This window comes from Manacus vitellinus, unplaced genomic scaffold, assembly GCF_001715985.3.
Source record: "Manacus vitellinus isolate BGI_N305 unplaced genomic scaffold, ASM171598v3 scaffold_0_pilon, whole genome shotgun sequence".
Classification (NCBI taxonomy): Eukaryota; Metazoa; Chordata; class Aves; order Passeriformes; family Pipridae; genus Manacus; species Manacus vitellinus.
The window spans coordinates 58,621,518-58,631,956 of record NW_021938789.1 but is presented as its reverse complement, the minus strand read 5'-3'; the positions used below and the strand labels follow the sequence as shown (position 1 = coordinate 58,631,956).

At 43.4% G+C, this 10,439-nt stretch overlaps 1 protein-coding gene across 2 annotated transcripts; it reads right to left on the bottom strand.

Annotated features, from left to right (window-relative positions):
- Positions 1 to 276: 276 nt before the first annotated feature.
- PCDH18 (protocadherin 18) lies at positions 277 to 9,704 on the bottom strand. Of its 2 annotated transcripts, none has more exons than XM_008920291.3 (4): positions 7,221 to 9,704; positions 6,183 to 6,271; positions 5,907 to 6,070; positions 277 to 1,825 (listed from the first exon to the last, which is right to left on the bottom strand). In XM_008920291.3, exons 1-4 carry the CDS (start codon positions 9,702 to 9,704, stop codon positions 1,155 to 1,157), a joined length of 3,408 nt encoding a protein of 1,135 aa, XP_008918539.3. In that variant the 3' UTR covers positions 277 to 1,154. The 2 variants fall into 2 exon arrangements, with proteins under 2 accessions (XP_008918539.3, XP_008918540.3); XM_008920292.3 differs by having other exon boundaries at positions 1,155 to 1,825; positions 6,183 to 6,268.
- Positions 9,705 to 10,439: the final 735 nt, after the last annotated feature.

Here is a 10,439-nt window from a genome sequence, read left to right as displayed (position 1 = left end):
GGGACCACACTGACTTTTATCTGAGCAATATTGGTTACATCACCCCCTCAGTGGCAATAGCACCACAGTATAAATTACTGTTTTCAGGACAGAGAGAAGCCCCACTATAGAAGGACTGGATTCAGTGAGAGCCATTGTACCTGCAGGTTTGCTCCCTTCTAGGAACTCCAAGCATTTCTGTACTACTGTGCAAATACAAGACAGGCACACTTATAACAGAGAAAAATATAGCTAATATAAAATTATAGCTGCTTTGTAGAGGCAAAATATAGCTGCTTTTCTGGAAGATGCAACATTCCTTTTATTTTTGTGTCATTTACAAAGATAAAGCAGTGCATTGCAATTTTTTTATTTACATAAATTGAGAATTCAGCTTGAGGTCAGAAAAGCTGATTTTATTGCTGTCTTTCAAGTATACACCACTGACTTTAACTGGCTTTGCAGTGAAACAACAGCACAATAAATTGACATTTTTTTTGCAGAGATCACAGTGGAAGACCCATCACTGAATTCCATAATTTTTTCACTGGGGAAAACACTTATCTGCCAAAGACAGGAAGACCCCAGCCTGCAATAATCCATTAATTAAATGAGAAAATGACTTTATAGACCAAAGACATCAAAATAAAAAAGGACATTTTAGGTTTCATGGGAGTTGTCAAGTCTTTATTATAAAATGTTGCAACAAGATGTTGGATCATTTATTGAAACTAATGTTTGCATAACTTTTCAGTGGTTTGAATTTGTATTTGAAACATTTAAAAGAAATAATAAGGGAAAACAATATCCCTTTTTGTTGTTTTTTTTTAAACATGCCTCTGTGGCAAGAACACTCAAAGTTTGACAAGGGTGGTACCATCTATATACATTTAGGAAAACATGCCTGCTGTGGGTGTACAAAAATAAAATTTATTTGTTAAATTACACATAAATATAAGGTACAAATGTATTTTTAAAATACAGATAAAGATAATCACACTTGCATTGTGTACATATGAAAATACAGTATTTTAATATTCAACATACACAGACACATTTATGATAAATGCAACTAGTTGGCAATGCCAGTTCTTCTCAGTCTCTGTTTTGTTCTTTTTTTTTTTTTTTTCCCTTCCAGTTTTCCATAGATATGGAAAAATAGGCTTTTGAAACAATTAGTTCTGCTGGACATCTTGCAGCAGCTTGTTAATTTCTGCCACCAGCTCACTGGCATCCATGAGTTCGTGTTTGCCATCGCTGAGGTGGTTGAGTACGTTGTCAAAATCATCTTCCTCGTAATTCTCCGGGATCTCCTCCATGGCTGGCAGCCACTTGGAGGAAGGCTGCGCGCCCGAGTGAGTCCCCAGAGTGGGCCCGTTGTTGGCAGGGTTTTGGAAGTGTGTGCTGGCTGCCCAGGCTGCCACTGCCGGTGGATAAATTACAGTCTTGGCTGGTAAATGTCCTTTCCTGCGCTCCAACGAGTTGGAGCGATCCGTCTCATCGCACTCCGTGTAGGCATCTAGGGAGGGAGGCAGCAGGCGCTGGAAGACGCTGCTCATTTCAGAGAGGAGGGAGGAGGTGCAGGTGTCCCCTGACTCCTCCTCACTCTGGCAGTCCTTCCCAAATGTTGAAAAGCTCTTCTTCTTCTCACTGGCGTCAGCAGCCTGGGTGTCATCCTCGAGGCCCTGATGCTGCTGCTGCTGCAGGTGCTGCTGGGGCGACTGGAACTCCTCGCCAGGGATGAACATATTACTTCTGTAATCGGAGGAGGGAGAGGGCAGTGGTGGCATCCAGCACTGGTCAGAGTGCCCCAGGACCCTGCACTCCTCTGTGCACAGCCGCATCGCTGCAAGAGAGACATGAGGAGAGTGAGCATCCCTCTCCTGCTGCAGATAGCACCTACGTTCACAGGGACTGACACCAGGACTAAATGTCTCCAAAGATGTTCAAATCTGGTGTTTGGTTTCATTTTCTGTGTGCAGGAAGGTGGCAAATACAAATGGTCTGGATCTAAACGTACTTGCATTGCCAAATGGTCTCCAAAAAATGGGAACGACCAATGCAGAACATGTAAGACAGCAATGCGATCGCTTAACTAAGATTGAAGATAAACATGCAAAACCCAGGTGGAAAACAAGCATTTGTGGCTTAAAGCCATTCAATCCCTTTGTACAATGCTGGTTCATTAAAACAAATATAAAATAAAAGGAAGATGTTTCTACCTCCAAGCATTCACTTGAGTTTTAGTGAAGTCTTCCACATGCAAATAGTGAAGCGTATCAGAATGGGAATAAATGAACAGGGGAAATAAAGAACAAAGAATATTAACATGCAGAGGGATCTCCTTCTCATTAAACACTTCCTTTTATATGCAATGAGGTGTATGTAGAATTTGGCGTGATCCACTGCCATATTACCTTTTTAACTGAATCAGTTCAATTTTAATCCAGGGCTTAATTCCTACTCTGTGTGACTCTGGTGTTTACACTGGATTTATACTCTCAGGTGCACTTGCAGCTCTGTAGCTCAAGTCACTGGACCATGCTGGCTCAGGTGCTGGCACGAGGAGGACTCTAACCCACCAGATGGACACCCAGGTACATGATGAGGGCTGAAGAGCAGAAGACAACAGAGCTGCTCTCTCAGCTCCTTGGTTTATTGATGTCTCTCAGGTAGAAGAAATAAGATGGGGCAAGTGACTGCATCCCTGAGAGCTACACTGCTCTGAACTAGACCATGAAGGAGCACTGCAGGAGTCCTCTCCAAACACTCAGAGGTCTGGCAGTGGTCCCTGGAAGTAGAGACAGGAAAAGCCCAATTTGACAGACCTGCAGAGAGGGATGTGCCGGGAGAGAGGCCAAATTTTCCACTCCAAAGGGAACTGATTGTAGGACACAGTCTTGTCTCAGACTAGGCCCTGCCTGTGTGCCTGGCAGAGTTGCTGGAGAAGACCTGGGTTCTGCTGGGGCCACTAACTTGGTTTTGAGTCACATGGTTCAAAAGACAGTTTTCAGAAATGACAGACTCTTTACATTATGCATATTTTGACCATAAGAAACTTCTGCCCTATTCATTTAATGGTTAGATTACCCCACACAGAATAGAGTTACTTGTTCTTTCTCTGTACATATTGAGTACATAAGAAATGTTTGCAGTCATGCCCTGTAAGTTTCCCTTGCTCCCTCATCACATTTCCCATCTGGCTCTGGATTCACTCCGTTTATCAAAATATCTTTTTGCAGTGGTGTAAGCAGAACTGAACAGAGTATTTCAGCTTAGGACGTACCAGTGATTGATAAAGTCCTACTCTCATGCTGTCAGTGCTATTTATCTCTGCACTTTACACTGCCTATCATATTGTTTGCTTTCCTAATGGCCTTTCCATTCCTACAAGTATAAACTTTCTCTGTGTCTTGCAAGCGAGAGTATGAATTTCTTCAAGATTACAAGCTCAGGCTGCAGTCTGGATAGTGCACAAGCTGTTACAGAATAACTGCTGACCCAGGCAGCTTCAAACAAACAAAGCAGACTAGAATATATCAGTGGCTGAAGCTTTGATACGAGTGACTGAAATGCCTACTTTGTTCCCATGTATGATGATTTACAGAAAATTAGTTAGAAAGGACAAAAAATATCTAAGTGATCCATGACCAGTTCTCAAGTCATCCCAGAAGGTGAGAACTACTTTTCTAATTAAGAAGACCCTATTAAGACTCCTTTGAATTCATTAGATACTTTCAGTGGTCTAGTATTTCATTAGTAGTGAGTTTTGTCTGAAGTAACTGAATGGTGACACAGTCTGTCCTTAAATCAGCAATGAACTAAAAAACGCCCAGATGCACAACAGTTTTTTTTCTTTCTTTTTTCCAGAACTTAAAGTTTGTTGGTTAAGATTTAAAAAGAGAGAGAGAAAAAGAAGTCTTTCAAGGACAGTTATTGAACTTTCTGATCATATAGTTTGTGAAGTTTTGAGGAACTGGCTCCATTCTTATCCAATTTCACCTTAAAGGGACAAACTGAAAGGACTTTCCCACAGGATTTTGCCTGCGTCCAGACTGACAATGCAGAAACCTTTCAAAATGGAGAACAGGAAATCTCCAGGAAGTTTTCTTTTCCTCCTTTTTATTTATTTGGACTGCAGAACAATTCAGGTCTCATTTGAACAGGTTCAGAACACTTATCTGATGGATTAAGGCCATGCATAGCAGCAAGTGGACAGTTGGGTGTGATTAAATGCCAATCTTGACAGCCCAACACAGTTCTGTCTGCACTCAGAAAGAGTTTTCCTTACTTTGAATGCAGTTAGCTGGGCATTTTGGGAAATCCTACGCTTTGGTTTCCTGTTTAGAGAGGGAATTGTAAGAGCTGAAAATGGGTCATGGGCATTTTAGCCAGCTAAGAGGACAACTATTCCTGTCTGCTGGCAGCCTCCAGCTGCCCACTGGAAAGGGACAGCTCTTCCTTGGCAGCAGTGGGGCTGGATGCCAGTGCAAACACCATTGCACTTGAAGTTCCCTTGGCAACTGAGAGCTCCAGCAGATCTCTCCCTCTGTCCTTGCTAAGCATAGGAGAGAATGAGACATGCCTCATGTTAGCTGGCAGAGGAATAAGCAGTAGGAGTTAGGGAGGAAGAGGATAAAAATATATTAGTACTCCAGATGTAGGCTAAAGATTTGGAAAACATGGTAACTTTTTGAGGCCTTCAGTTTTGAGCATGTTTGAGGAGGTAGGGGGAGTGATACAAGATCTAGTCTGGAGCAAAATATGCTAAGGAAAATTTAAAGTTAAAACGTATAAGAAAACCAAATTGAACTTTTGGTGTTTACTCTTGTGTAGCATAACAGCAGGTTTCTCAGGGTAAGGCACATCAAGGTCAGGTACAACCCCCCACTGCTGTTTTCCCTGGTAGACCAGGGAAGAAGATCCAGTACTCCACCTCCTCTGCTCCAGCCCTGGGTAATGCATGGGGGTCACTTTAGGAGGGACATGTGCTTCACCACTCCATAAAGCAAGGGGCCTCCATGTATAAAATTACTTTACTCAACTTTTAAGTTCACACTCTTGGTTCAGTGAACTATACGGAAATTATCCAGCCCTGTGATTATAACATGATCTGAAGTAAGAACAAGATCTAGGGTACAACCAGAGGCTGTATAATTATTAAAGTAACTACAAAATTCTTCTATCTGTACTAAGCATGACTTCCCATGACTTTTTATTCAACTTATAGCTAGGTATAAATTTAAAAGTGATACTTCATACACATGAGTATGTACATGTGCGTTTATCCTACTGCCACTCACCCTTGTCTCATTTTTTCCTTCTGCCTTCTGCTCCTGAATTGTACCTCTTGGGCTCTCTCTTCCAAAAATTAGGATTGCAATATTTAAAACCTGGAACATACTTACAACTTTCCCTTGCCACTCAAGCTCATTTTTCAGTGGGGGAAAAAAATACACTTTTCTTTCTTCTCCATCCATATTTCTAGTCCACTTTTAACACTCAATTTCTGAACAGTAAAAGTTTGTATCAAACCCACTGTGGAAAACCTATCTCCCAAATTATAGTTCAGTGTATTTTTAACAAACCACAACTGCCTGGCTTTGTGAAAACATCCACCCAGTCATTAGAAGTCTAAGGATTTGGAGAAGATTGTACTTTTAGGGGGAATATGGAGCCAGCTCATGATGTGAGTAAAGAAAAAAAAGAGGAGGCATTGCTCTGAGTAGATTTGCAGCTGTGTCTGAGGTTTCATTTTAGTAGGTATGTCAAGGCTTCAGTTCAGTATTTACCATGAAGCAGAGTAAAAAGGAAGGAAACACAGGACGTGAAAGCTAAAGAATTTTTGCTTTCTCAGGAGTAGTTTTATCAAAGTGACAGCCAGGCAGCACTGTAAATAAACCGGTCAGCTTCCATTGTGCTCTTACCTGCAGGAATTCTTCCATCTGTAAGGAAAAGGTCACTGAATCCTTCCCCAAGAAGTCTGTCAATTGGAGACTCTCTCCCCAAATCATAATCACTGTCTCCAGCTTCACTATCACCCCGGCCACTGTCTTTCAAGCTGAATTTATCCATATCTTGTAGGGCATATCTGTAAAGAGAATTGTGAATTACATTATCTCAAATATGTTATAGTCCACTTTTTGATTAAAAATATATGTCCATATCTTCAGATGCATGTACAGAATAGTCTGGATTCTCACCTGTAGCTTCTGGAATACTTGTTTCCTCGAAAACTTGGCCTTGGCTGATATTGGCCCTGGTGAAGCATCGAGAGAAGCTGAGAAACCTGCTAAAGAAAAAGTGAAAAGACTGATCCTTTGTAATGAAAGCTCAAGTTTCTAGTTGTAAAACCACTAATTTGCTTCCCAGGTTTGTTTGTGGTTTATTTTTTTGCCCTTTAAAACTTAATTAAATCAAATTCCTGCACATACATAATGCAATACGACAGACTATTTTGTAGTGTAGTGTCTGACACAGGAAATACCTGAAGACTACAATGAGGAAATGCACTGCTGTTCATCCACCTCTGAACTCATAATAATTAATTCATTAACAAATAAAACAAGTAATTAAAGAGAGGTAGAGTTTTGGCTTGGTTAAATATATTAGAATCAGTCCTTTACCATTCCAGGATCCTAATTCAAAACAAAACGTCATTGCTTTACATGTAAAGAGCTTCCGGGACACAGATCTCATTTATTTAAGCCATTACCCAGCATTTGCAGTAAAAACTGAGATGGGCAGTCTCAAAGTTTGAGACACTATGAACATATATTACAACAGCTGTACCTAAACTGTGTCAGTGTTTAGTCTTTTAGTTCTTCACCCCCATCAATAAAAGAATATCCTGGATTGTTTCTGTATATCAATATTCAAGCACTCTTAGATGGAGCTGTAGAGAGGGAGAGGGAAGGCCAGGAAGAAAAGAATGAGCAGTAAACTGGATCTGTCTGTGTTTCACTTCACTGTTTTGACCTTACAGGGAAGAACCAAGGAATAATGCTATTAATGATAGATTTAATGCTGTTCCCCATTTAATCCAGTACCTCAGGGTAATGGAATGAGTCAATACTGGAGTAAAGCTGAAAAGCTATGGCATCCAAGAGAAATCCATGACACACCCCCACACTGGGCATTGACCTCATTCCCTCTTGCTCTCACAAGTTTCGTGCAGTCCCTGCACGTTCCCAAGTGAGTGCATGTGTGAATGATGTGCAAAACTGAGGGATGGACCTTACCTCGACAGCTGGCGTGGCATGGGTGAGCTCCAGTGAGAAGTTTTCGGGCACGTGGTTAGAGGAGATGGTCACCAGGCTGTTCAGCGATTGGTGGCTGTGGTGGCTCTGTCGGCTGCTCATTTGTCCCCTCTCCAGGGTCGGGGATGACGATGGAGAAGCTCTGTGGTGAGACCTGATGGGTAAAGTGCCATTAACCGTTGGCACTAATGTAATGTCCCCTTTGTGGATCTGTCTTGAGGGCCGTTTTGGGTGGTGCTGGTAGGTCGATTCCGCCACGCGACAGTTGTAAGACCTGGTGTCCTTTTTCTCTCGGTTGCATCTCGTAGCAAAGATAACCATAATGACCAACAACACGGCACATATTGATCCTAGGGATATAATTGTTATCATGGAGATGTCCAGAGAGGGTTGGCTTACCAAAGTTGCTTCTGTGCTTGAAAATGAATAAACGTGCTCAAAAACGGTACATTTCAGAAGGGCTTTAGTACTAAGCTGAGGGCTGCCTTTATCCTGGACTATCACTAAAAACTCCCATTGTTTTGCTGGAACTGATTCAACACTCACATTGATAGAGATGTCACAGGTTTGGGGATCCATCACGAAGATGCTGTTTTTCTTGTCAGCTGCTATGGAGCAGCTGAGTTCAGAGTTCATACCAGAGTCTCTATCCATAGCCCTTATCCTGGTGACAAGAAAGCCAATTCCAGCATCTTTAGGGATTGAGATTTCTGCTGTGCTGTTGCGTAGCGCTGGCCCCACGATGACGGGAGCGTTGTCATTTTCATCAATGATGGTTAGCACAACGGTGGTATTGCTAGCAAGCTGCTGGCTCCCTCCATCCCTAGCTTGAACCACAAAGGCAATTTGGTTTACTTCCTCGTGATCAAAGGTTCGCAGGGCATAGATCGCCCCGTTGGAGGGATCGATGGTCACGTAGGTGGTTATGGAACTCCCCAAAATAGAGTTCTCCAAAATAGTGTACGTCACCTGCCCGTTGTCGCCTAGATCTGGGTCTGTGGCTGTGACTGATGTGATGTATGCTCCTGGAGAGTTATTTTCCAAGATAACAACTTCATATCTATTTGTCTGGAAGCGGGGTGGGTTGTCATTTTCATCACTGATTTGGACAGTAAAGTGTTTCACTGTGGAGAGACTTGGCGTTCCCTTGTCCTCCGCTATTACAGTCAAGCTGTATTCAGATCTCTTTTCCCTATCCAGAGTGGCATTAGTCAAGATTAAATAGTTATTTTCATAAGTCTTTTGAAGTTTAAAGTGGCCATGCCCATGGAGCTTACAAACTATCTCTCCATTCACACCAGAGTCCTTGTCTTGCACTCTGACTAGGGCAACAAAGGTGTCCAAGGGTGACCCTTCAGAAATGTAAGCTATCTCTTCTCTCTCTGTGGACATCAGGTTTAAGTTAATTTCTGGTCTGTTGTCATTCACGTCCACAACTTTAATTATAATTTTGCAGTGAGCCGGAATAGAATTTGGCCCCATATCCTGAGCCTGAACATCAATTTCATAGGATTTGGTTACTTCATAGTCCACTTGCTTCAGCAGGGTCAGATGACCTTTTTCTGGATCTATCTTAAAAGTCTCTATAATTTTGGCAGACACGTGACTACTAAAGGAGTACACAACTTTCCCATTGGCGCCCTCATCTGGATCGGTAGCATTGAGGTCTATCAGCAAAGTCCCAATGGGTGAGTTTTCCAAGAGCTGGATCGTATATGACTGTTGCTCAAAAACAGGGCTGTTGTCATTGGAATCAGAAATGCTGATTTTCAGGAGGGACGATCCAGACTTCTGAGGCACCCCTTTATCAGAGGCAGTGAGCTGGAGTTCGTAACTCGACTTCAACTCACGGTCCAGCTCTCTAACCACAATCAGCTCTGCATATTTAGCACCATCAGTCCTGGTTCTCACCTCAATGCTAAAAAAATCATTCGCAGAAAGGGAATAAGTGTGAAGGGAGTTGTCTCCCACATCTGGATCAAAAGCACTGTCCAAAGGGATCCGGGTTCCTACAGCTGCACTCTCTGATATCTCGATAGGGATAAGAGCTCTGGAAAACTGGGGAGAGTTGTCATTAATATCCAGCACTTCAACTTCAACATGGAAAAGCTGCAGATGTTCAGTGGGCAGAGTGATCACATCAAACTCTATGGAGCAGTTTAAGTTTTTCTGGCACAGTTGTTCCCGATCAATTTTAGCTCCTATGCTGATTTCTCCATTATCCTCACGGACTACAAGCAAGGGAGAATTCCCCCTCTGCATGGCTCGAAAACGAACCGAGGAAGGGTTAGGCATTTTTAATAAAACATCAGCAACATCCTCCGATAGTCTTGCAATTACTGATCCAACCCTCTGCTCCTCATAAATCCTGTATTTCAAATTCTTGCCCAGCACAGCCTTATTGAAAGACATTATCATCAGTGCAAAAATGAACAGAAAGTGCATTTTACCGCCGATTCGGGGCATTTGTAAGTTTTTGCAATTAATTTCTCCCAGCAAGTTAAATAGCAATTATTTCGCCTTCCTTCGGTACGTAAACCCAGTGCACATCTGGTCCTTTCCAACTTGAAAATGCCTTCTTTTCTAGCCAGCCAAGTATTAATATCTTACAGATCAGAAAACTTTTTGCTCTTTTTTATACACACCGTGCCAGGACGTCCAGATACAATCTGTAGGCAATCCCCGCTTTCTCATTTGACTCCGCGCTCCTCTTCCAGGCTGAGATGCTCCGGGGCAGCGCGCTCCTCTCCCGCCGTCAGCATCCAGGGACGGCCGGGAGCCGGCGGGATGGAGCCGCGCAGCCCGTCCTCCCGCCCCTCTCCGCGCTCGCCGCCGGACTGAACAGCCTCCTCGCCGTCTCCAACCTAAAATCCTCCGCAACTTCACTCCAACTCCCCAGACAAAGCTTTTTCCCGGCCTGTGCCGAGCGGGTCCAGCCAATCAGCCTCGGCCCCGCGGGAGGGGCGGGGGCACCGCGGCCGGGGCGGGGGACCGGGGAGGGTGAGGGGCGGCTCCTCCGCCAGCCCCTGCTCGCCGCCAAGATTTGGGGGTGGGGGCATGCGAATGACTAATGGGCAACTTTAAATCAACGTCCCTCCTTCCCCACCCCCGAATTTTTGTGGCGGTTTCAAGCCGGGGTTTTGTGATTTTAATTCCTCCCCCTTTCTGCCATGAGAAATGAGGACCGCGCTGCTTATTTAC

Excerpts from the sequence above, each read along its gene's own strand:
- PCDH18 (XM_008920291.3), bottom strand. The coding sequence starts at position 9,704 with ATGCCCCGAATCGGCGGTAAAATGCACTTTCTGTTCATTTTTGCACTG. Across the intron at positions 6,272-7,220 it reads ATGCCACGCCAGCTGTCGAG|CAGGTTTCTCAGCTTCTCTC; the intron begins GTAAGGTCCATC and ends CTTTTTCTTTAG. Across the intron at positions 1,826-5,906 it reads AGATGGAAGAATTCCTGCAG|CGATGCGGCTGTGCACAGAG; the intron begins GTAAGAGCACAA and ends TCTCTCTTGCAG.